Consider the following 23,064-nt stretch of genomic DNA (forward strand, 5'->3'; position numbering starts at 1 on the left):
GGGTGCCTAAAAGCCCGCTCAGGTGCACCTGAGCGGGCTTTTAGGCACCCTCAACCACTAAGCGCCCTAGGCGGCTGCTTAGTTCGCCTAGTGGTTGCATCGGCTCTGGCTACAGTCATAGTTGAGAAGACATTTTCATTCTAAACTTCTGTTTTCAAACACTTCTAACTTTCCAAAAATATTACTTAGCATGGAATTATGTATGTTCTTGGCCCAATGTTTAATTTGTTTGGCTGCACTTCTGTTGGGCCACTTACTGAGTTATCAGATTTTTGTGTGTGCATTAGCTCAAACAGGATATATTTTTATTTTTATAATCAGCCTTTCTTATCAAGGACTGTTGCATCAGAGATACTCCTCACTGATAATATTCTGCTTCATAGTTCCAGGGGTGGGGTTGAGGCCAGAGGATTACATTATTCAAAATTGTGTATAAATGCTGTACTTTTTTGGTTTGTCAAATGAAAGGCACTGTGATTTCCACTTTTCCCCTAGTCATGTCATTTTAATATTCTCAGGGCCTGATTTTGGAACCCTAACTCCTGGGGAGCAGTAGTTATTCATGCCAGTAGTCCCATACTACTGATGTGAATAGGTTCTACCCTGTGTAAGTAAGGCTTAGCTAACATTGATTGAAAAGACAGCCCAGAGAAGATGATCAAACAGAAAATAATGTAACATTCCAGTCCAGAGATGGGCAGGATAAAATTCTTGCCATTGGTAGGGAACTTTACCCTCCCTTGCCCTTCTCTCCAATCCCTTGAGAAGGGAGTGGAAAATCCAAGAATTTTCCATTTTGTTACGTTACTCTTATCTCTCTCTGATCCAAAAGCACTATGGAGGCTGTTGGCAGAGTGAGCATGTAGGTGAGTTGCCCTCACAGCCTCTCACGGAATATTGTCGTAAGCTTACTCAAATGGAGGCAACCTTTGAAGTAATTTATTTTTTTAGAGTCCTAACATTAAATGTGTGTAAGTTTAAGGATCAACATAATTTTAAATTGGTAAACCAGCTGCTCCTATGATGCTGTCTCAGAAGATTTAGTTCTTACCTACTCTAAAGGCTCAATGTAGGATAGAAATGTGGGTTCACTGCTCCAGGAGGGATCCTGGGGAGGAAATTTAGTTATGGTTCCTTTTCTGCTCCCCTTTGCTCGTGGGGGATAAAGTTAACTTACTACAGCTCTTTATAGGATGTGGTTCACTTAATCCCCCTGCTTCATGGTAGCTTCATGTTGAATAGGAGGTTGGGCAAAATCAAAGCTCCACGCCCTTCATCCTTTCTCTGCCCACCTGCTTGGGAGGAGTGCAAGTACCTGGCATGCAGACCCTGTTTTCCCAAGCCCTCGCACCTATAGCCTTGATGAGGGGTAACGTGATCAAGTATGGGGTGGGCTTGGTCCCAATCTAGCTTTTAGTCAGTATAATCTAAACCGTGTGTGTGTGTGTGTGTGTGTGTGTGTGTGTGTGTGTGTGTAAAACTAGGCTCAACTTTCACCACTTTGGGAATTCTCAATTTGTAAACATGGACCGGTTCATCAGAAGCCAGATGGATGTTTAAATTGATGAATGACTGAGTCAGGTTCATTGCTGACTCCCCATATTCAATCCCAGTGAAGCATGTGTAGAGCAAGCCCTTGAGAGACCTTTGGAGGAAAAGTAGAGCTAACTGAGAGATTTTTCGGGGGGAGGGGTCTGAACTACTGATTTGATGGGCCATAGATCACATAATCCATGTGAGATGAGGCCAAGGAAGAGATGAAAATTCAGGAAGCCGTTAAAGAGCAGCAGAGCGGATAGTTGCAGAATGTGCTGACCAATGGAAACTAGCAGTTTGGTGAAGAGTTTGCTAATGTATCAAACTCACACACTGACACATTCACAATTTTATCTTCTTCCTTTGCCTAGAGCCTGCTGTTGCCAAGATCTAACAATTGCAGCGCAAACAGTTTACAGTGGTTGATACAATAGACAAAGAGGTCAGTGTCTGAATTCTCAAAAATAGCAGAAGTTTTTTGTGGCTATTGCTCTAATTCGCCTCTCTGCGAGGTGACTTAGTATACTTCCATGGTTCATAATTATTTTAATTGGCCATGTTGAAGTACATATAAAAACATTAACAAATTAATTTAATAGTGTCAGTCAAAATGTCAGAATTATTTTCTTCCAAAGGTATGAATTATTTGAGTAAAAGAGAGAACCTTCAAGTTTGACGAAGTTGAGACTAAAATTTTGTTTTTACCTATGCTATGTGATTGGGGTACTGCCTCGCATGTGGTATGTATATTTTGGAGAGAACTGTGTTGTGACTCTAAGTTCTGGGGTGAGTATGTAGTATTGGGGGGAGGGAGGGCGTGGTGGACGTTGGTCTTTGAACACTTTAAAATAAAGACTGTCCAAACCATATAGAATTTGAGATTGTTCTGTGCGCTTTTATCCTCCAAGAAAAGAGAGCTAAACTGACTGCTTATAATCTGTTTCTTATTGCTACAGAGGAACACTTTTATAACAACAGTAATGCCTGGAAGGGTATGGCCTATCATTCTTCTGTTAATAAAGCTAGAACAAAGGATAAGAGAAATGTTAATGGGAAAAGAAAATCTAATTTGGCTGAGACCAAACTGAAAAACTGACAATTGTTTTGAATTGTCTTATGTTATGACTGGATGATTAGGTATAAATGCTGACCTGCCTGGTTTTTATCCTAGCAATGAATGAGCTAGTGCTGGCTATAGTTTTAGTGCTTAAAGTATTGGATATTGATTTGTTTGGGGAGAGGAAACATTGATTATTTTGTTTATTATTTAAGGCATAATATAATGGTACTCTCATTGTGCAAGAAAATCTAGTTCTGGAGTCGATGATATTCCAATTGAGCAAGAAGAATCTAAACTACTGTTGTGGGTCATGGACACCCATGAGCTATTATATTAACTGAGGCATGTTTGTTTTTATTTATATGCAAGGATAGCATCTGTTTAAAAAAACATGCTCCTGTTTGAACATGTTTACCTGCCCTTGTAACAAGTAACATATACAATGTCGATGAATAAAATAGTAGAGAGGTGGAAAAGTCATTATTTCTGTCTTAGTTTGTTTACTTTTGTGCACTTATCAGTACTCTGTGCAATCCGTTTTGTTGTTTTCCCTGATCAGTTAGGCCCCCGTCCTGCAAATACTTTCACACAAGCTTAACTTCAAGCAGGAATGTAGTCAGGATGTAAAGTTAAGTACCCGGCATGTATTTGCAGGACGGGGGCCTTAAATTATCTTCACATTTTTTGTGTGTGGGTCTCTTATGCAGCAACAGGGAGAGTAAAACAATGTTAAAAATTAGAAAATAAACTTGTGAAACCACAAGAATTGACAGGGAGACACAGGCAGTAACTGAAACTGCTTTTAACATTTGTTTTAATTTAACTAGACTTCAATTTTATGGTGTCCTTTCAATCATGCAACCTTGTTGCAGTACATTTAAAATGAGATGTATACTATACTATTCTGTATAAGTGGTGCAAGATGAGATATAGGTAAGGATGAATATCAAGAAAGAGGAAACAGAAATAAAGAAAAAAAATCTTAGATCTTCCCCTTTTTTACTTAAGGGGCTTAATTTATTTTCCAACACACATTAGAGTGTATTTAATTTCCAGATCTTTTCAGATATCTTGAAGCTTTGCCCAACTCATCACTATATTCAGAAGGAAAAAAGAGGAAGCCAAGCTATTAATTTTGTCAGATCTTTAGCCATTTGAATATTGTATTACCTGGCATGCCCAAATCTCAAGAAGCAGGCTCTTCATTTTCTGTACAACTGCAACAGCATGATGGGGACATCAATAAACATGCCCAAGATTGTAAAATTACTACTTCCTTCACAGGAGTGATCCTGCACCTCTCAGGATACTTATGACAATCAGTTCCTCCCTTTCTCTCTGATGATAAGCCACCATACACAAAGGAACAAAATTTTGAAAAGGGAATGTTTTAGTTCCCAGAGGCTTATTTCTCAAGAGGAAGAAATGAGCCTCTATAAAAGATAACAAATGTAAAATATTTTGGCTCTATTTTTTAAAACAGGATATAATTTTTTATTGGCTGAAACTGCTGCTTTTTTTTAGTTGAAGTTGTTCCACGTCTAGATTTTGAACAATTTGTTATTTCCTGTTGGGGGAAATAGAGGAACAATTACAGCATGATTCTGTAATGGTTCTTGGTTAGAGTCTTGAAGAAATACAATGTATGAGATATTGAGGGTTGACCTGCCACTGCAACAAACTAAGCCACATTTTTGTCATGGTTTTTTAAAGTTTCTGGTAGGTGTGATCTGTGTCCACCACAGCTATATTTGGATACAACCTGCTCCATTTTTCCAGTGTAAAATAGTTTATTTATATTGACATGGGCATGGGGTATTTGTTGTGCTGGTATGTGATGCACATATACACACAGTTGAATTCCGCTGTTTTGGAAGTAATGTCCATTTTCCAATTCTTTTTGAAATAAAAATCCGACTCAGTCTTTTTTTCCCCTTTCTCCTCCAAATTGGGTGCAAGATTGTATGTGAATTTCTTAACTTGAAGAACTACTGCCCAGGTATTGGCTCAGATTTTAAATGCTCAGAGTTCTGTTTTCATTGCTACTTTTTTCTGCCTGCACCCCCAGGTACAAACTCACATTTTCATGGTAAGAATGAAGACCAAGGTCCAAACCCTGTAAGCACTTGAATTCAATGGGACTACTCTCTATTCCCTGTGTGTAAGTGTTGGTAGGAACAGGGTCTCTTTCAAAAGGTAAAAGTTGCTTTACAAGCTTACAGTTAGAAGTAGGAACCCTTTCAGGTCATGGTTTTGTGATGGGGTGAGCTTTTGTTTTTTGTTTAATTTGTTTAAAGTATTGAATTTGAGTATTTAGTTTCAGTGTAATCCAGAATCCCAGATCTCAGGCTGCAGCCTGAGGCCCCACTCCCTGAGTCAGCTGACCCAGGCCAGCCGCAGGTTTTTTATCCCTGTGCAGACTTCCCCTCAGAGCCTGGGTCAACTGACTCAGCCTCATGCTATGGGGCTAAAAATAACTGTGTAGATATTCGGGGTAGAGCTTGGGCTCTGAACCCAGTAAGGGGAGGTTGGGTCTTGGAGTAGGGTTGCCAGGCATCCAGTTTTCAACCAGAATGCCCAGTCAAAAAGGGACCCTGGTGGATCTGGTCAACACAGCTGACTGGGCCATTAAAAGTCTGGTCAGCAGTGCACAGCTCCCGAAAGCAGCAGGCATGTCCGGCTCCTAGGCACAGGGTTAGCCACAGGGGCTCTGCGCGCTGCCCCACTCCATGTGCCAGCTCTGCAGCTCCCATTGGCCGGGAACTGCAGCCAATGGGAGCTGCGGGGGCAGCTGCTTAGCCCCACTGCACCACCAACTGGGAGCTGAGGTAAGCCCCAGAGTCCTAACCCCATGCCCCAGCCCTGAGCCCGCTCCTGCACTCCAAACTCCTCAGACAGAAGCCCCCTCGTACACTCCAAACCACTCATCCCCATCCCAGAGCCCTCTCCCCTTCCTGCACCCTTGCCCCAGCCTGGAGCCCCGTCCCATACCTTGAACTCCTCATGTCTCGCCCCACCATGGAGCCCACATCTCAGCCGGAGTCCTCACTCCCCACCCCCCCCCCACCCTACCCTCACCCCCGTTCCCGCCCGGTGAAAATGTGTAAGGGTTGGGGAGAGTGAGCGATGGAGGGAGGGGGGATGGAGTAAATGGGGGCAGGGCCTTGGAGACTGGGCGGGGCAATCTTGTTTGGTTTTGTGTGATTAGAAACTTGGCATCCCTATCTTGGAGCCTGTGCTCTAGCCCAAGCCCGAACATCTACGCTGCTATTTTTAGCCCCATAGCACAAGGCCGAGTCGGTTGACCCGTGATCTGAGACTCCCTGCCATGGGTCTTTTTTGCAGTGTAGATGTACCCACAGGGGCCCCCACGAGAATATAGTATTCTATGGTATTGCAACTTTTTTTTATGGAAGGGGCCCCCCGAAATTGCTTTGCCCCAGGCCCACTGAATCCTCTGGGCAGCCCTGGTACGACTTACATATGCATGGCTTAGAGCCTGGGCTCCAGCCATACATAATATGACAAAGGAGAGATAAATATGGGACTTGAGAGCTTGCTAGATGAAAGCCACTTCAAAAATATAGAGTGGGATTTTCAAAAGTACCAGAGTGATTTAGAAGCACAGTCCCGTTTGTCTACCAGTGGAACTAGTGCTCCTAAATCCTTAGAAGCTTGTGAAAACCTCACCATTAAATTATAGCCACTGTATTTTTGGCCCAAAAATATGTGGCAAAATCTGCAGATTAGTCCAAAAAAGATAACTTTCTATTTATTTTATCTATTCAGATTAAATGTAGTCACGCTCTAGTATTTTACTATCCATTCTAAGTGCTCTTTTATCAATCTGGAAGAATATTAGGTAGAGAAATAAGAAGAAAAGTTCATAGATTGGCCTCTTTTTCTGGAATATAGCTTGAATAATTTTATAATACGCTATTCACTCAGCTATATTTCAAGTCCACTCTGTTGCAGAGATAATTAAGGAAAGTTATCATTGCACTAGCACCATATTGAGGTATTCTGGCCAAAAATAATATGCAGAAAAATCCAACCAAAGTGTGCATTATTCTGCGCCAAATCTGCTTTGTCGTTATCTTCAACGTATTTACCACTCCCCCCCCCCACACACACACATACACACACTTCTAGTTTCCAACATAACTCTGCATATGAAAGAGTCGGTGTCCTGACTTGTGTAGTTGTATCATTGCACCATCTAGTGGAATATGGAGTGTATAACGTACATGCCTTGGATCGGGACACGAAACTGTGCTGATTTATACCTGCTGAGGATCAGGCCCACAGTATATAGAAGTGATGTCTAGATAGTTAGTGAACTGTTGGAGGGATTTGGAGGTTTTTATTCTATTTTTGGGTTTTAGCATTTAACTCTATAGTTCCCTTGGTCTCTGAGTACACTTCTGTCAATGCATTTAGGTTTCCATGTGAGAGAACATTTCAACTCCTGCTGTTAAATTTTTCACTTAATTTTAACATATAGTGTGAGGAACGAGGGAAGGAAATGAGTTGTCTCTTCCATCTAATATTATAGACTTAATTTTATTTTTCCCTTCAGTAATACACATCCCCAGAGATGGAAAATTTTAAGTAAACACCTTTGGAAGGTTAATCCAGGTGGGGTGGGTGGGTGGAGAATGGAAAGGTAAAAGGGGATGGGTAGAGAGGGTAATTAAGTAATATAAGGAATGGTGGAACAAGAACTCTGCAAAGAATTTTTTCTGAGTTTTTCAATGTCTCTTAGTGATTTTTGGGTACCAAACTTGAGACATTTTTACATGGATCTGCTTCTCAGCCCCAGGTTTTGAAAATGAGAACTCTTTTGATGTCTCAAGCTGATTGCTCCATATCACTCTTGTAGAGTATCTCGGCCTTCGCATTTTTAGATGAACGTGGGTAAGACTGAATATGTTTTGAACGGGAGTGTCTTACTGGAATCATTTTTTTTCTTTTTACAAGTTATGCCGAGATTGGCAACATTTCCATAATATCTTTTATTTACTTATATTTTTCCAAATTGCCCTAATTTTATCACTTCCCAGATAATTATATGCCTAGTCACTAATGTGTTTTATTTAAGGTGTCTTGAGTGGCAGTAAAAAAATAGATAAAACTATTCTAGGGATATTCCTGAGGGAATTCCGCACCAAAAAATTATGCGCACATTATTTAAAAATTCTGCAAATTTTATTTGTCAGTAAATAAATGTGGCTCCAGCATGGCAGTGGGGAGCACAGGCCACTGGCTGCATTGAGATGGGAGATCACCCTGAAGCCCCCACCTCCCCTGGTACAGGGACTTTGCAGTGGGACTGCACCTGACCCAGACACAGTGCAAGGGCTGGGCCTGCCCCAGAAACACCCCGGGACCCTGCCCCTCTGCACCAGGTGTGGGTGGACAGGCTCAGCCCAGCAGGATCCAAGAATGGAGGTACTCAGTGTGAGGGGATCCAGGTGTGGGGTGAGAGGTTTCTGTGTGGGGCAATCTGGGTGGCTCAGTGGGAGATCTGGATGCACAGGGGCTCATTCCAGGGGTCTGGGTGCAGGGTCAATGGGACTCTCCAGGGGATCCAGGTGAAGGTGGTTGGGGCTCAGCGCGGGAGTCTGGGTCGGGGGGTGTAGTGGGTGGGGGTCCAGGTGCTGGGAGAGTGGGGCTTGATTTGGTGTGGGTCCAAGTGCAGCTGGTTGGGGATCAATGGGGTGGGGGTCAAGGTGTGGGGGGCTTGGCAGGGGGGTCCGGGTGGGGGGGGGTAGGCCTGTGTTCTGTTCCTGGTTCTGCCAATGAAATCGGGTGTCTCTTCACTAAGCAAAAATGTGTGTCCTTAGTTCTTTATGTCGAGTTAACTAACACAAGGTAAACTCCTAGCGAAGCCAATGCAGTTTTTAGTCTTCACCCATGTTAGCAAGTTGAGTTAGACTATGGGGGAGCTTAGGATTTACCTTGACCTGCTAACTTGTGTGAAAATTATAGGTTACCTTGGAGACACTAAGGTTTTACCTTGTGTTAGTTAACTTTTTGAATTCGCTTGCTCAAGTTAAGGACACACCTTGTTTGTCTCCCTGTGAAGACAAGTCCATCATGGCTATATCACTCTACCTCCCTATGCCTCAGTGTCTCCGTTGGTAAAATGGGCTTTATAAAACTTTATAAAGGAAAAGTGCTTTTCCATGGTGCTATATGAGCCAAGTCTTTAGAAAGATTGTGCACCAAATTACTTTCCCTGTGAAAAGCATGCCTTGTTTCTCAAGGACGGCATTCAGTTGCTAAATGAGTGCCATATAGTGGGTGTCTATTAATACTTGTATAATAACTAATATTTATTATTTGATTTGGGGTGATATGACATTGACTTTACATTGCAAGTTTGTGTACCCTTGTAATGCATCCATCTGGAGGGAGAGGTAGTTCCTTGCTTTGCTTGAGTGGCAGGTAGCAGCACCAATCATGTTGCATATAGCACTGTGCCGTCATTACTTGCAGTCCTGCCTTGTCGTCTTCCCAGTTTTCTCTGCTTCACTGGGAAGCAGTTGCATGCTACTCCTCGTGCTGCTTCTTCTCAACGTCTGTGATGTTAACCAGAATGGACCAGCAAGAGAAGAAAGGCAAGAAGTGTTCCCATTGTGATCATCCTTCGCAAGCTACTTTTATGGGTCCAGTTTGTCTCTGTTGTCCAGGAACCTCTGAGCCATTCAGCAATCCGGGACTCTGCTTCTCAGTGCCGGTCAGCTGCTCTTTTGAAGGAGTTATTTCAGCAGCACAGAAGTCTGCATGGGAGGTAGGAAATTCTGCTCCTATTCCTCCCTCTGCTCCAAGATTATCTGTGGAAGATGTGACCTTGCCTCCCACTTTTTTTTGCCAGACCGTGCCTCTCTTATCACTAAGGCATTTGTGAAGGCAAGGGCTCCTTCTGCTTCCCAAGCACTCCCTGTCAAGATTAGCAGACCAATGACTTTACATAGAGCTTTCACAGCTCCACCCTGCACAAAAGCAGTTCCTTTTACTTCAGCTCCTAGAGCTCCAAAGGAAGCGAAGATGGATTTCAGAGAGTATAGAAGATTATCAGCCAAAGGGAATTCAGTGCAAGCAATGTCCCTGATTCCTTTCATAAGTGACTCCTTTGAGGAAGGGGAAGTGATGTCCTCTGAGCCTGAGGAAGGGCCATATGAACCACATTCATCCAGCAAATCCCTGATAGAAGTAAAGGGGAGATCCTCTACCAAGGTTACCCAAGTCTCCTCTGACTTCATTGAGGAAGGGGAAGTGGTGTCCTCCGAGCCTGAGGAAACACCTGGTGAAACAGACTCATCTCGAAGATTCCTGATTGAGGATCTACCCTATCTGTGCAAATATTTTATGAAGCAACTCAGGCTAAAACATTATACCTCACGAAGTGGCTCAAGGAAATTACCCCATCTTGTGGAGGAGAAGCCAGATGATACCATTCCCCTTCACCCATCCATCAGTGCCTTAATTAAAAACATCTGGCAGGCTCCAGATGCTCAGTTTATATTACCTACTCATCTGACTAAGCTTTACAAACTTCCAGCTGGGAAAGGTAACCTGTGGGCCTCTGCACCAAGAGTTGATTCTGCAATAGCATCTCTCTTCACCAAATCTTCACGTCCTGTTGAGGGAGAAACTGTTCTCATGGACCCTTTAGAACGTAAGGTAGATGAGGCTCTTAAGAGTGCCTATGAATTTGCTACCATCCAGCTTTCAGTCTCCATTTACTCCCTGTATGCAGCTAGGTCACTGGTGGAATGGCTAAGGAAATTATTGCCCCACTCTAAGAGGCCTGTTTCTAGGTCATCTCGCAAGGTATGCACCCTTTGTGATCTGGCATCCCGCTATCTTCATGATGCAGCCCAGGATTCCCTCCACCTGGCTGCCCATAACATAGCGACTCTCACAGTGGCTAGGAGAGCCCTTTGGCTCCGTCCCTTAACAGGTGGGGAACTTTCAGCCAAACTCAAACTTGTTGGCCTTCCTTATGATGGGGGTCATCTCTTCGGGGAAACCTTAGACCAGGCCTTAAAGGATCTTTCAAAGAGTACAGTTATGCCAGGAGATCAAGAAAAACCTCAGGCCTCTAACTCCTCCCGTGCCTCCAACAGGCCTTACAAGGGTGTTAGGTATCCTCTCTCCTCATATAGACCTGGCAGGTATAGATACAGGTATCCGGTAAACCAGTCCGTTCACTTCTCTGGCTACAGGGGAAGAGGTCGGACCAACAAATACCAGCCTCACCAAGAATTCTGACTCTCTTTCCCCTCAACAGAGGGTGGCAACAAGGAGGAAGCTTTTGGTTTGTCTCAGTCAATGGAAAGAAGCGGTCTCCAACAGCAGGCTTCTCTCCTTTATTTTCTGAGACCCTCTAGGTCAAGAACTTCCACCTCTCCCTTATATTTTCCTTTCCTCGCTGCCCCAAGTCCTGGGGAAAAGAGACATATTCCTGCTCACTGTGCATCACCTGCAAAACAGTCACATCCTCATTCCATTCCACTCAGAGAAGCGGTTCACAAGCATCTAATTTGTTTATTTAGAAGTCCGCAAGGAATCTGGGAGCAACCTTCACATCCTGAAATGGGTAAATCACTTTGTCTCCAAAAAGAGTTCCAAACTAGAATCCACATGAACTGTGGCTCACCAAGATTCTTATCTCCACATGCCATCCACTTCCTAACTGTGGCAATTTTGCCTGGGGAATTATCGCCTGCAGTAATGGACTCCTTCTTTCACCTTTGCCTTGGTCCCAGGTCTCTCTGGCAAGATGAAGACTGTCTTCACAGCCCACCTGAGAACAGGTGGTGCGGAGCTGTTGATACATCACTTGGAAAGTTGTTTGCTTCAGGGCCCCTTCTTACCAGTGGCTTGGGGAGTTCCAATTGTGAAGATATTAAAATATCTCATTCTGGAGGTGAACAAGTCCAAAAGTCTGCTGTCTCCTACTCAACATATGACTTTGGGTGCCTATTTCCTGATATATGTGGGAAGAGCATCCTTCTGTTTTGCAGCAGAAGCATGAAAAGTTGGGCATTTTGTAGCAATGATTCCGCCAGAGCAAAAAAGCAATCTTTCATCTCTCTTTCCCTCAGTTACTCTGCTGTGCAAAAGGTTTGGCAAGACCCAAGCAAACAAGGCCCCCTGTACCGTAATTGCTCCCCCTGGTTCAAGCAGGTGTGGCTTGTAGGTCTAGTTCTGCTATTGTTGGATAGATCCTGGTTCCTCCTGCAAGTTTTTAACTTTTCACGGCTAGGCACTGTCAACGTATTTCATTTTTTGTTACATTTTTCCTATTTAGTATTTACTTTGTGTTTGGAACGCTGTGGACACTCAATCTGGGAAAAAGAGGAGAGCCAAGACAGGGCTACCAGTGAGTGCCAAAATCTGTGCTTCTGTGTAATTGTTCCTGCTGCCTGTTGCTTAAATAAAATAAGCAACAAGAAGACATCAGAGATACAGAAACAATATTTACAGGTAAAAAATGTTCTTCTGGATGGTTTTTTACTTTTGTTTTAAATTCTGTTCCCACAAGCCCTGCCAGATTATTTGTACTTGCCCATTTTACTTTTATTTAACTCATTCTTCTACTTCAATGGGTCTATCCATGCTCTGAATTTGGGTCTCTGATCATTCTGTATTAGTGACGTCAGTCTTTTTACCCATCCCAGACCTGTGCCCTCTCTTTGGATTTCTTGCAACTGACCATTTTTGTTGGTGGTTTTTTTTAATGTAATGTCTGGGGTTGTGGCGGAATATGTGTATTTTACTTGCTTTTGGCCTGTTTTTTTTTGTTTTGTTTTGTTTTGTTTTTTTTCAGACTTGCTGAGCATGTACAACTCTTAGGTCTCAAACCTACCAGCTACTGAGCACTCTGTCCCTGATCTAGCAAAGTACATGGCTGCAATGGGACTCCTTGCATGCTTACTATTAAGAGGTTTGCCAAGTCAGGCCAGAGAGCCCAGCACCTGCAGGGTGGAGCCCCCATTTTGCTGCACATTATGGGTGAACAGCATTTCTTAAAAGCAGGCCAGCTTTATATTTGCTATGCCACTAGTTGTTTTGGTGGAGGAAAAACTGTGAAATTTGAAAACTTTTTTGTGAACTAACTTTTGTTTAAAGTATGAAGTTATTTTTGAGTAACCCCACATTCCTTTGGGACGCAAAGCCCAGCTTGTTAGTCCCAGGTTCCTACAAAACAACTTTCTCCTTGTTGGTGCTGAAGGAATGGTCCTTGATGTAGTAGAACGCGTTGTTGGCAGTTGTGTCTTGGAAGCTCAATGTTGTTTCCATTCTAGACCTCCGGGTGAGTGCAGAGAAATGTAGGAGATTACATGTGCAAGCTTGCAAAGCAAGGCTCTGCATTAAACCTGTCCTGTGGAAAAACGGCCTGATATTTTCCAATGTTGCATGAATCTTCAACAGTTTACAAATGTGTTCCAACACTGAAAGATGAAATCTACAAGCTATTTTTTGTGTGTGTGAACGTGCTAAACTTGCCACAAATTCCTGTTCCTCTGTGTTTGACGTTTAAGTTAACTCTCTGTGAAGCTTTCTTATATAAAGCCTAGGAAGAAAGATTGTAGGTATAAATCTGCAAAAGTTTACAGCATTCACTGATAATGGACCGATAGTTTATTTTACAGTAAAGTGATCTCTTTAGGGTGTATTGCTAACTTTTTGTCCTGTTTTTATTGATTTAGTATTCAGGAAAAAAACTAAACAGTATTGGCAGTCACTGAGAGATTGGCATGATGTTCCTTTTCAATATTATTTTGCTCACTTTTTGTTTACTGGAGCTAAATAAGGCCCTAATCCTGCAAGTATTTATGCATATGAATAATTTTACATACATGAGTAATCACTTGAGTTCAGTGGAATTACTCCCTTGTATAAAGTTAGTCAGGTCCATAAGAATTTGAAGGATTGGGGCCTAGAGTTCAGCTTTAAGATTTATTCTAGTCACAGGTTATTAATATAAAATACTACTAGCATAGTCTGACTTTTTAAATAACCACAAATGCACACCTTGTCTTAAAGTTTCAGGTATACTTATAGGAAAAAATATCATAAGTATTAACTATTTAGAATTTAAAAAAACTCCTGTATATTAATCTGTGTTGAGACATTTAAAATTGTCTTTAATTAAGATTGGTTTTTGTGTCTCATAAGTGGAGTTTGTTTAGGTATTAGATTTTTCTTCTTTGTGTTTTGATGTGTTACTGTGTGAAATGACAGCAGGATTTGTTGAGTATGTAGGCCACTATTGTATTAGAATTACATAACATTGTTGAGTGGTGGAAACTGATGAAAAGACTGGGATGCACAGAGTCCCCTAACAGATGATATACCCTGCGACAATGAAGACAGCTCAAGCTCTACAGAGAATGTGGGCACATGCAGTGCAAAAGTTGAGGATTTTAAAAGGGCACGTGAGTTGTTTTTACATTATATCTTGTTATAAGCCCTCCCTCAACTTTCATACCCAGGTATTTATTTTTTATTTTTTAAAGTGTGTGTTTGGTAACTCAGTAATAAGAAATTGTATAAATATGTGATAATTATTCGCGAGGGTTGTGTGTTCTGTACACAGTGTAATTTTTATTCTAGCAAACTGTCATTCAAAATTTCCACCGCTGAATAGTTTTGTAATGAAGGGACTACTGATCCATCTATTCTAGCTATTAATAAGGCATCTGTCACCTTGGTATCTGAGCACCATGAATATTTAAACAAATCCTGATAGTGATATTTTAATTAGAAGTATTGTACTGGCTGAAGTCACTACTGAATTCATATTGGTTAATTATAGTAAGTTTCATTTATATAGAAAACACCACAGTTCTAGTTGAAGGAAAACCTGAGTAAACTCACCAAATAGTTACTTTTAGTAATTTGATAAATAAATAGGATTCATTTCTTTTGCTTGTGCCTCTTGTCAGCAGTTCTTTCTCTGTGTGTGGGTAATGCAGTAACCATTGTGTTCCTGTGAGACTTTTTAAAAGAAACAAAAAACATAGTCTCCCTTTGCATTTCTTTACAGCTAGCCAATGACATGAAAAAGTCTCAAGGATAAAAGGTGCTTTTCTCTTGGTGCATTTAGAGTAGAGACCCATCTTCTGCCTTAGGATAATGATTTCTAACAAAGCAGGAATTTTGTTCTTGTGATAGAGGGTTAAATCCTAGTTCTGATACAGTCAGAGCTCCTCAGCTGGTGATTTATAACATTCGTAGTCTTTCCCTCCCTCTCATTCTCCTTCTTTCCATTAATCTGTCAGTATTGGTTAGCATCTCAGCACTGGCAAGCAGCAGTACATTTTATAATGTTCAAGAGATTATTAGTTGGAGATTTAGGGCAGTGCAGATGTTTTCAGGGCCTGATAGACTACCAGGGATGACCATTCAATACTGTGCATTATATAGCTTGTGTAATTTTATCAGTATGTCAAGAACTAGTTCTCCTATCTTGGTAATAGATTTTTCCCCCCTTAATTTCTTTTCATGACCAGCTAACATATTTCTAAGGGCTGGTCTACACTGGGGGGGATCGATCCAAAACACGCAACTTCAGCTACGCGAATAGCGTAGCTGAAGTCAAAGTATCTTGGATCAAATTACCTGGGGTCCACACGGCGCGGGATCGACAGCCGCGGCTCCCCCGTCATCTGCGCTACTGCCGTTCGCTCTGGTGGAGTTCCGGAGTCGACGGTGAGCACGTTCGGGGATCAATATATCACGTCTTAACGAGACACGATGTATCGATCCCGGATAAATCGATTGCTACCCGCTGCTACGGCGGGTAGTGAAGACGTACCCAAAGCATGACTGTCCTTTTCCACTGACACTGATCTTCTCAGGCTCCACTGATGGCAGTCTACCAGATGGCTGTGAAGAGATCTCGCTGCTGGGTGTTCAGCCTCCAGAGTCTGAACAAAGTCCAGCCACAGTCTCAAGGTGCAGATCCCGTCTAGCACCCTGTCCTGACAGCTGTGACCATGTGGTCCCCAGCCCAGACCCCGGAACCAGTGCTAGCCCCTCCGAATACTGCTGTATCTTTACACACCTTCTCCCAGAACTCTTCCCAAAGTTTACATGTTCAAGAGGCCACATGGTGGGTATAGCATATAATACAGACACTTTGCCCAGAAATCTATCACAGAATTGCTCTTTATTAAATCACGAGACATGTACAGATCTGTTAAAAATAATAATAATTAATAATAAACCCTACGTGCATTTCCCTGCCTCTGTTTCCTCATCACTCTAGAGCATTCTTTGGGCTTGGCTCAGGGTTTGTTCAGAGTCCTTGTGTTGTCATGCATGGCTTGTGTTCTGAAACATGGAGCCTTCTCCCTAGGTCAGCTTGCTTCCTCTGACCTTGGCTAGTCTATTCCTTTCCTCTCCACCACTGGACACCTTAATATACCCAGGGCCGGCCTCAGAATCTTAAGGGGAGGGACAGTAAGACTGTTTGAAATATACACCAAATTTAACTGACTCATTTTACACTAAAAATGTTTTGGCTGTTTGGTGGGAGGAGTCCTTTCAAATTTTACCACTACTAGCCCACAGCCTGTTGTTGCAGAAATTGAGCCCAGCTGCTTGTCCTTCCAATTTTAGAGATCACTTGATATCTGCTCACATTTTTAAGGCTCTCTTCAAGGGAAACTGCTAGATGGAAATGACAGCTGAGATCCCCTGCCCCCAAGCCAGTGCTGCATATAGTTTAAAAAACAAACTAGAAAAGCAGAACAGAAGATGCATCAGTTCCCAAGGATTTTTTTCTGTGCGGGATTCTCCCACATGTTGGAATAAGGTAGAGAGAGACAACAAAGTAGCAACTAGCAGCAGCAATTTAACTGTCTAGTTCTACTGGCCAGCTGGTGACATGGGAATAGCTGGAAGCACCATTATTTGATAGATGATGATTTCACTGACCATGTGTTTCAGCAAGTAGGTTAATCTACTCAACCCAGGGCAAGAATGCTTTAATAGTAATGATTTTAACTCCGTAACTCTTTCTCTGTCTGTCTCTGTCATTGTCTCTCTGTCACTAGGCTAGATGAGAAGACAGATTATTTAAAAATATTTATTTCTATAGGTTTTAACACTAGCTCCTCTCCTCCATAAAACCTCTTCTTTGACTTTTATAGTGTATTTTTGCTAGCTGTAGTTCTAGATCTTGATTTGTAGGATCTGCTAACTTCTGAATTAGAAAACTTAGATTAGCTATCCATTTTTAGAAAGACAGTATTGGTGCATTATTAATATAAATATGCTTGTATTGGTGTATGCTAAGATGTATTTCTGTATTATAAACTGTTTGGGTGTTCCTTAAATAATGTTTGGAGCAGGAACTATAAGCTTTTTTCATCTAGTGACCCCATAGCAAAACATGACCACTTAGTCCCCTTCAGGTGTACCCAGCATCAGCTGTGTGGATTCTTTTCCTGTGGCACTTCATGGGGTCTTTGACCATCCAAGAGAACAGAAACAACTGTGTGCTTAATGGTCTGCTTTTGCAATAAAACAACTGTACTGGAAAAATTGGGTACGCTTCAAAATAGTTAATTAAGATGGGGATAGTCTAATAGAGGTGGACTTATTGTAGTTAACTGTACTTCTAAAAACACTACACTTACATACTTCCTTCCTTCAGTTCTACCCCTTTCTTGATTAGTTGTCAAAGCTGGTCAAAGTTCTATTTAAATTATTTTTCTATGGAAACTGGGTTTTGTGTAACGGAATTTTTGGCAATTTTTGCTTTCCATGAAACATTCTACTTTCAGTCGAAAAACTGAAGTGAACATCTTTTTTGTTCATAAACAGAAAATTTCCATTCAGAAATGCTACTTTGGTGCCCCACGGGATTGGTAGTTCGGGTACCTCATGCTCCCATTTTTCTCTGTGGGCCAGAGATTACATCTCCTCTGTGCGCAGCAGCCATGTGATTCCTGTGATGCACCACAGCGTCTCAGCAAGAAGGGAAACCGTGGTGCATCTTGGGAGATGTAATCCAGCCAAGTCTGTTACCCTGGCTGTCTAACATCAGTGCTGAGTTTTTCTTATTTTCTTAGGTTTGGATGCTTTTTTTTCCTTCCTAAAACTTATTGCTGCTAAATTAGCATCTCGGGGAGGGGGTTTCCACTTGTAAATACTCTTTTTAGTACTGGAATCTTATTAACTATGATGTAGAATTCAAAAGTCAGATTTCCAGTCATTGATTAGAAATGTATTCTAAATTGCCCTTGGTCTTGAATTTGCAATATTTTGTCCATTTTCAGAATCCAGACAGTCAATGGCAATATGTTATAATTTTATTTTGTATTGGCCCAGGGAATGTTCACTGCACAGGGTGTTACCAGAGTGTATCTACGTACGTATGTGGGTGCACACACAAAGGTGTGCATATACATATAACCTGCTAAATTCTAATATATAGTCCCTCTCCAATTTTTTTCGGTTGGTCTCATTGTCATTTGACATAAAAACAAATGTATTCTGTAGCCGACACCATCGAATACTTTAAATAGTTGTTTCAACAGTTTCTGAAATGGGATCTTCCAGATTTTATTTTGGGGGTAGTTATTTGTTTATGTTGCTTGTTGGTTAATTGCTTTTTGGTTTTTGTGTAACAGGCCCCAGGCATGGAAGAGCTGATATGGGAACAGTACACTGTGACCTTACAAAAGGTGAGAGCTTGTGTTTATATTTTTAGTTTTCAAATGCTCTATTGCTGCTTTTATTTTAAACGTGTGCTACTACAATTTTTATTAACCTATTTGTAGCTGAAACTTGGTTATTTTTGCTGTCCAAAATGGATATTGCTCATCTTGAGGTTTTTTCAGTGCTGGGTAATCACAAAATTCTCATGATTTTTTTAAATCTATTTTGAAAAGACTCCATTAAAATTCCATCTTTATTACTGTTCAGTTTTGAGTAGTGATGGTCTAAATGCAATATGTACCAGCCAAATAGATAAATATGTAATTGACTAACATAATACAAAAACAGGATAACTCTGTTAGCAGATACAGTTACCAGGAGTACTTCATAATCTCAGATGTGGAGCTGCATTGCAAATACATTGAGAAATCAATGGAAAATGTATACCATTATACTGAAGAGTAGAATCTGATGTAAAAATTATTGTAATCAAGATTAAGGCTGCAATTCTGTCACAGAGATCATGGAAGTCACGGATTCCATGACTTTCCGTGACCTCCATGCAGCTGCAATGGCCGATGCGGCTGACCCTGGGAAGTGCTCAAGCACCAGCAGTCCTAGGGGCAGCCGGAGCAGCAGCCCCGGGGATCGCCCGAGCATCAGTCCCAGGGGCGGCCCTGGGGATTGCCCAAGCAGCAGTGGCCCCAGGAGTGGCTGGGGCTGTGGCCCCAGAGGCTGCCAGGAGAGCAGTCTCCAGGGGCCTCAGAGCAGCGGGCCACCAGAGGCAGTCAGCCCCTACCTCTGGAGCAGTGGGGCCCAGGAGCAGAGATTTAGTAATGGGTATTTATAGTAAAAGTCATGGACAGGGCATGACTGTGAATTTTTGTTTATTGCCTGTGACCTGTCCATGACCTTTACTAAAAATACCCATGACTAAATCTTAGTCTTAATCATAATTATCAAATGCATGTGCTGCTATTACATGAGAGAATAGTACAACATGTACAACTCTCATTTTTCCTCTATTAAAGGCAATGTCAGATATTTCTATCTTTTGAAAACAAATTTTATTTCTGTACATTTTGGGGGATTACAAGGATGGTTCTACACACTTTTGCATTGCCTGGATATTCCAGGCCCCGGAGCAAAATAGAGCAGTTCCAATGATGTTCTCTCTCTGTCCTGCCTGACTCTGGCCCCCATAGGCCATTTGGATGGCCAGGGATCAGTTAAAGGTTGCAGCTTACTTATCCTACAATTTATTGCCTGCTCTGCTCAAATGAGGGAGAGGTCCTACAGACAACAGCCTCCTTCACAACACAACTCCTAATTCATTCACAGAGCATCATCCCTCCTGTGCCCTGAATAAGGCAAGAGTCTACAAAAATAGCATGTTATCTTGTAATTAAAGATTGTATCATAATACATACACATAAGGGGGGCAAAAATAAGGTTGCACAGGCAGCCTTAATTCTGGTTTCCTAAATTTTGAGTGGTTGGCTTTGCAACCTTAATGTTCTTTTAATGTAATTTTCTGGGGAAATAATGCATCTTACATGCAGTGACCTGCTAGTGTTCATTATCTGCTACAGAAGATGGAGCACACATCTGTATGGCCCCACAAAGGGAGTGCGTGTAACTTTTCATTTCTTGGAGTTGTAAAGGCAGATTTAAAATCCAGAGGACATTCCCAACCAGATCACCGGTGGTTTCAGTTCTGAAGGGCGGGTGTGTAATGCACATCTAAATTATTCTTTTCCATGAATATAAATGTAATAATTTTGTGCTAATTATTACAAATGCAAAACTACTTCAAAAACCCACTCTTAAATACAATAGTTAAATTCAGTCAAGAAATGCAAAAGTTGGGGATTGGACAGAAATGTTTACTTGGATGCACTTCACATCCTATGTGCCTTTGATGGTACACAGTACATTTACACTTTGTTATATCCACACTAAAGTACACATTTAACTGGAAAAACAAGACTAGAAAATACTGTAATACGCAACATGGTTTAGTTAACATTGTTCCCTTGCATTCCCTGATTTGCTGATTAAGTTACTATGCAATCTTAAATTTGCATTTAGCAAAATAAATAAATAAATACATAAATCCAAAGGGCCTGATTCTCAGCTTGTGTAAATCAACACAACTCCATTGGGCCAAGTTGTCAGTTTATACCATCTAAGGCTGCTGCCCAAATGGTCTAGAGCTTGTTGAGATAACAAGCTCCATTAGCTCTGTCAGTGGATCAAGTCTTGATTCTGTGCTGTTTTTAGCCTGAGGCCTCCTGAACCTGGCCAGTGTCAACCAAGGCTCAGTGACTCCAATCAACTTCATACAACTATTTATTGGCCTTCCCCTGCTCCTACTGAGAGAACTGAGTTTTGCCACTGCCGTCAGTGGGAGTATGGCTAGCACAGAAGGGCTGTGAAATACATAAATTAAACTGAAAAAATGGAGAGAGAAAAAATTATTTTCTTCTCTAATGTTTCAGTTATAGTGAACTTTGATGTAACAAGTAACTCTAGGTATTTTTTTAAACAAACCAGACAGAAATGTGACTTAAATTGTTCCTTTAAGTATAGCAGATGCTGCTGGCTCTCCAGCTGTACTAAATGATCAGTCAGAATGTGTACACACACACACACTCTGAGTGTAGAGTGTGTGTGCGCGCACGTATGTATGTGTGTGTCCATATATATATATATATATATATATATATATATATATATATTTCACTCTCTGTTGTACTGCTCTGCATTCCGGATTTTCTTGTGTTTTGGTTTTGATACAAGTCTTGCTTCCTCTTTCATTGCCCCAGTATATGCTTTTCTGTTTCACATTCAAGCATTCCAAAAGCCCCATGTTATGACAACCTACCCTTCCTTCAGAGGCAGGTTTGGCATAGGTACCTCATGATCTATTAATGCACTGCTTGGGGGTGGTGGATGGTGACACCAGACACTTAGTTCACATTTGTAGCTTCTTCTTTTTTTTATCAGCAACAATTTTGCATAGTCCCTTTCATGAAGTAGTAATTAGAATTTAGATAGCGTTGCATGTTCAGTTGTTAATTGCTAGAAAAAACTGCTCCAGGGTCTCGAGCATTCTAATCAACTGCAGCTTTCTACTTGGCGGTTAATTCAGTGTGAATTGTTAGCATTAGTGGGGAAAAAACAAGAGATCACACAGGAAACAGCGAGTCCTCTCATCATTTTTATTGGTCACAGGATGACATGCCTGCTTGGTTTTTGACTTTCACGATGGAAACCTCAAATTGGTTACTTCGTGGATTGTTTTTTCATTCTAGTTTGTGCAACGCTTCATCTGAACTGCATTTTCCTATCTAAAGTGAGTGTTGCTGTGATGACAGTCTGTTGGCTTAATCATAATCTCTGTCTCCATGTTGAAATATAATAGTGTTCAGTTCTGTTTTATGTATGTGTGGGGTTTTTTTTTTTGTTTTGTTTTGTTTTTTTTTAGGATTCTAAAAGAGGGTTTGGGATTGCAGTTTCCGGTGGCAGAGACAATCCTCATTTTGAAAATGGCGAAACGTCCATAGTTATCTCAGATGTCCTCCCAGGTGGCCCAGCAGATGGATTACTTCAGTAAGTGTGCTTCCTTATATCCTCCATGTCTGGAATGTTTTGCAGATAAAGGTGCAGGTTTGATTTGAGAGCCTGCCCCAGCAACTTGATCCAGGGTGTTTCTTTCTGTAGACTTGTGTGTCAACTGTCCATATTTTAAATGAAATCATACCTCTTTTTTTAATCTCATAAACAAGTTAATCTACTTTAATGGTGGTATATTGTATTGTTCTATACATAAGCATGTCTTCTTTGTGTGTTTTTAAGAAAAAAACTTTAGCAGGACATTACTTCTCATGGCAGCCTTCTTCACATACATAGTGTCCTTGTTGACAGCTTTCAAATGCTGGCCCTTAACACAACAATATCTGAAGCAATTTCCCTCCACATTTAATATGATTGCATGATGTCTTCATTTAGGCATTGTCTGCACTAAATCTGTTTTCCTGAAACTTTCCATTATTTATGCTGCTTGTGTAGCTCCACCAGCCGTAGGAATGTGGGGATGCTAATGTAGATCAGCCAACAGTGACTGCCTCTGTTTTAGCAACAGCATCATCTAGAACTGCTGTGACCAGGGTCAGACAACACAGAAGTTAAAATGCCAATGGCATTATCTATGCTATGGCGACCTACTTGTGGAGTTGTAGTGGTGAGAAATTTTATAGAAAAAAGGTTGTTCACATCCCCCAGAGATTAATCTTTTTTCCCTGTAAAATTTAGCTAGTTGCTCATATTCACCTAGATTAGCTAGGGGTTAATGTCCAGAGTGTGATTTTTGGCTAGCACGTTTGGTTTACAACAGAAAAATCTTCTTCCAGAGTGGGCAGGAGAACTGTACGATTACCTTGCCAAACAGTTCTTGACAACATTTGTGGAATGTTGTGGCTATAACAGTTCAAGCTATAGCATCAGGTGGAATAAAGGCTGTAGTTCTAATGTGGCTGTGGAAACCTCTGCTGGAGGTAAAATTCTTAAAATGTGTGTCAAGGTTTAAAAGAATGCACCCATTGATCCTTAACAGATTTTGTAAGTTATTGTTTACAGTGTTGTAGCCATGTATTCATGGACTGAATAGACGCACTGGATTTATGGCTTATTACAACAATCTATAACACACACACACACACACACACACACACACACGCGTCTTTCCTCTCTATAACTGGAGGGGTGTTAACGGCCAT

General features: G+C 41.5%; 1 protein-coding gene across 10 annotated transcripts in view; it reads left to right on the forward strand.

Annotated features, from left to right (window-relative positions):
• TJP2 (tight junction protein 2) overlaps positions 1-23,064 on the forward strand; it is an 88,281-nt gene that overhangs the window by 39,316 nt on the left and 25,901 nt on the right. For 3 of the 10 annotated variants that reach the window (XM_034773394.1, XM_034773391.1, XM_034773392.1), the window contains exons 1-3: positions 10,820-12,094; positions 18,256-18,309; positions 21,774-21,898. In XM_034773394.1, coding sequence (XP_034629285.1) covers positions 10,937-12,094; positions 18,256-18,309; positions 21,774-21,898 — 1,337 coding nt within the window. In that variant the 5' untranslated portion in view covers positions 10,820-10,936. Of the gene's footprint in view, positions 1-1,920; positions 1,979-2,252; positions 2,277-9,142; positions 12,095-13,962; positions 14,050-18,255; positions 18,310-21,773; positions 21,899-23,064 lie in introns of those variants that run through there. The other 7 variants (XM_034773400.1, XM_034773399.1, XM_034773396.1 and 4 more) reach the window with 5 other exon arrangements.

This window comes from Trachemys scripta, chromosome 6 (genome assembly GCF_013100865.1).
Source record: "Trachemys scripta elegans isolate TJP31775 chromosome 6, CAS_Tse_1.0, whole genome shotgun sequence".
Classification (NCBI taxonomy): Eukaryota; Metazoa; Chordata; order Testudines; family Emydidae; genus Trachemys; species Trachemys scripta.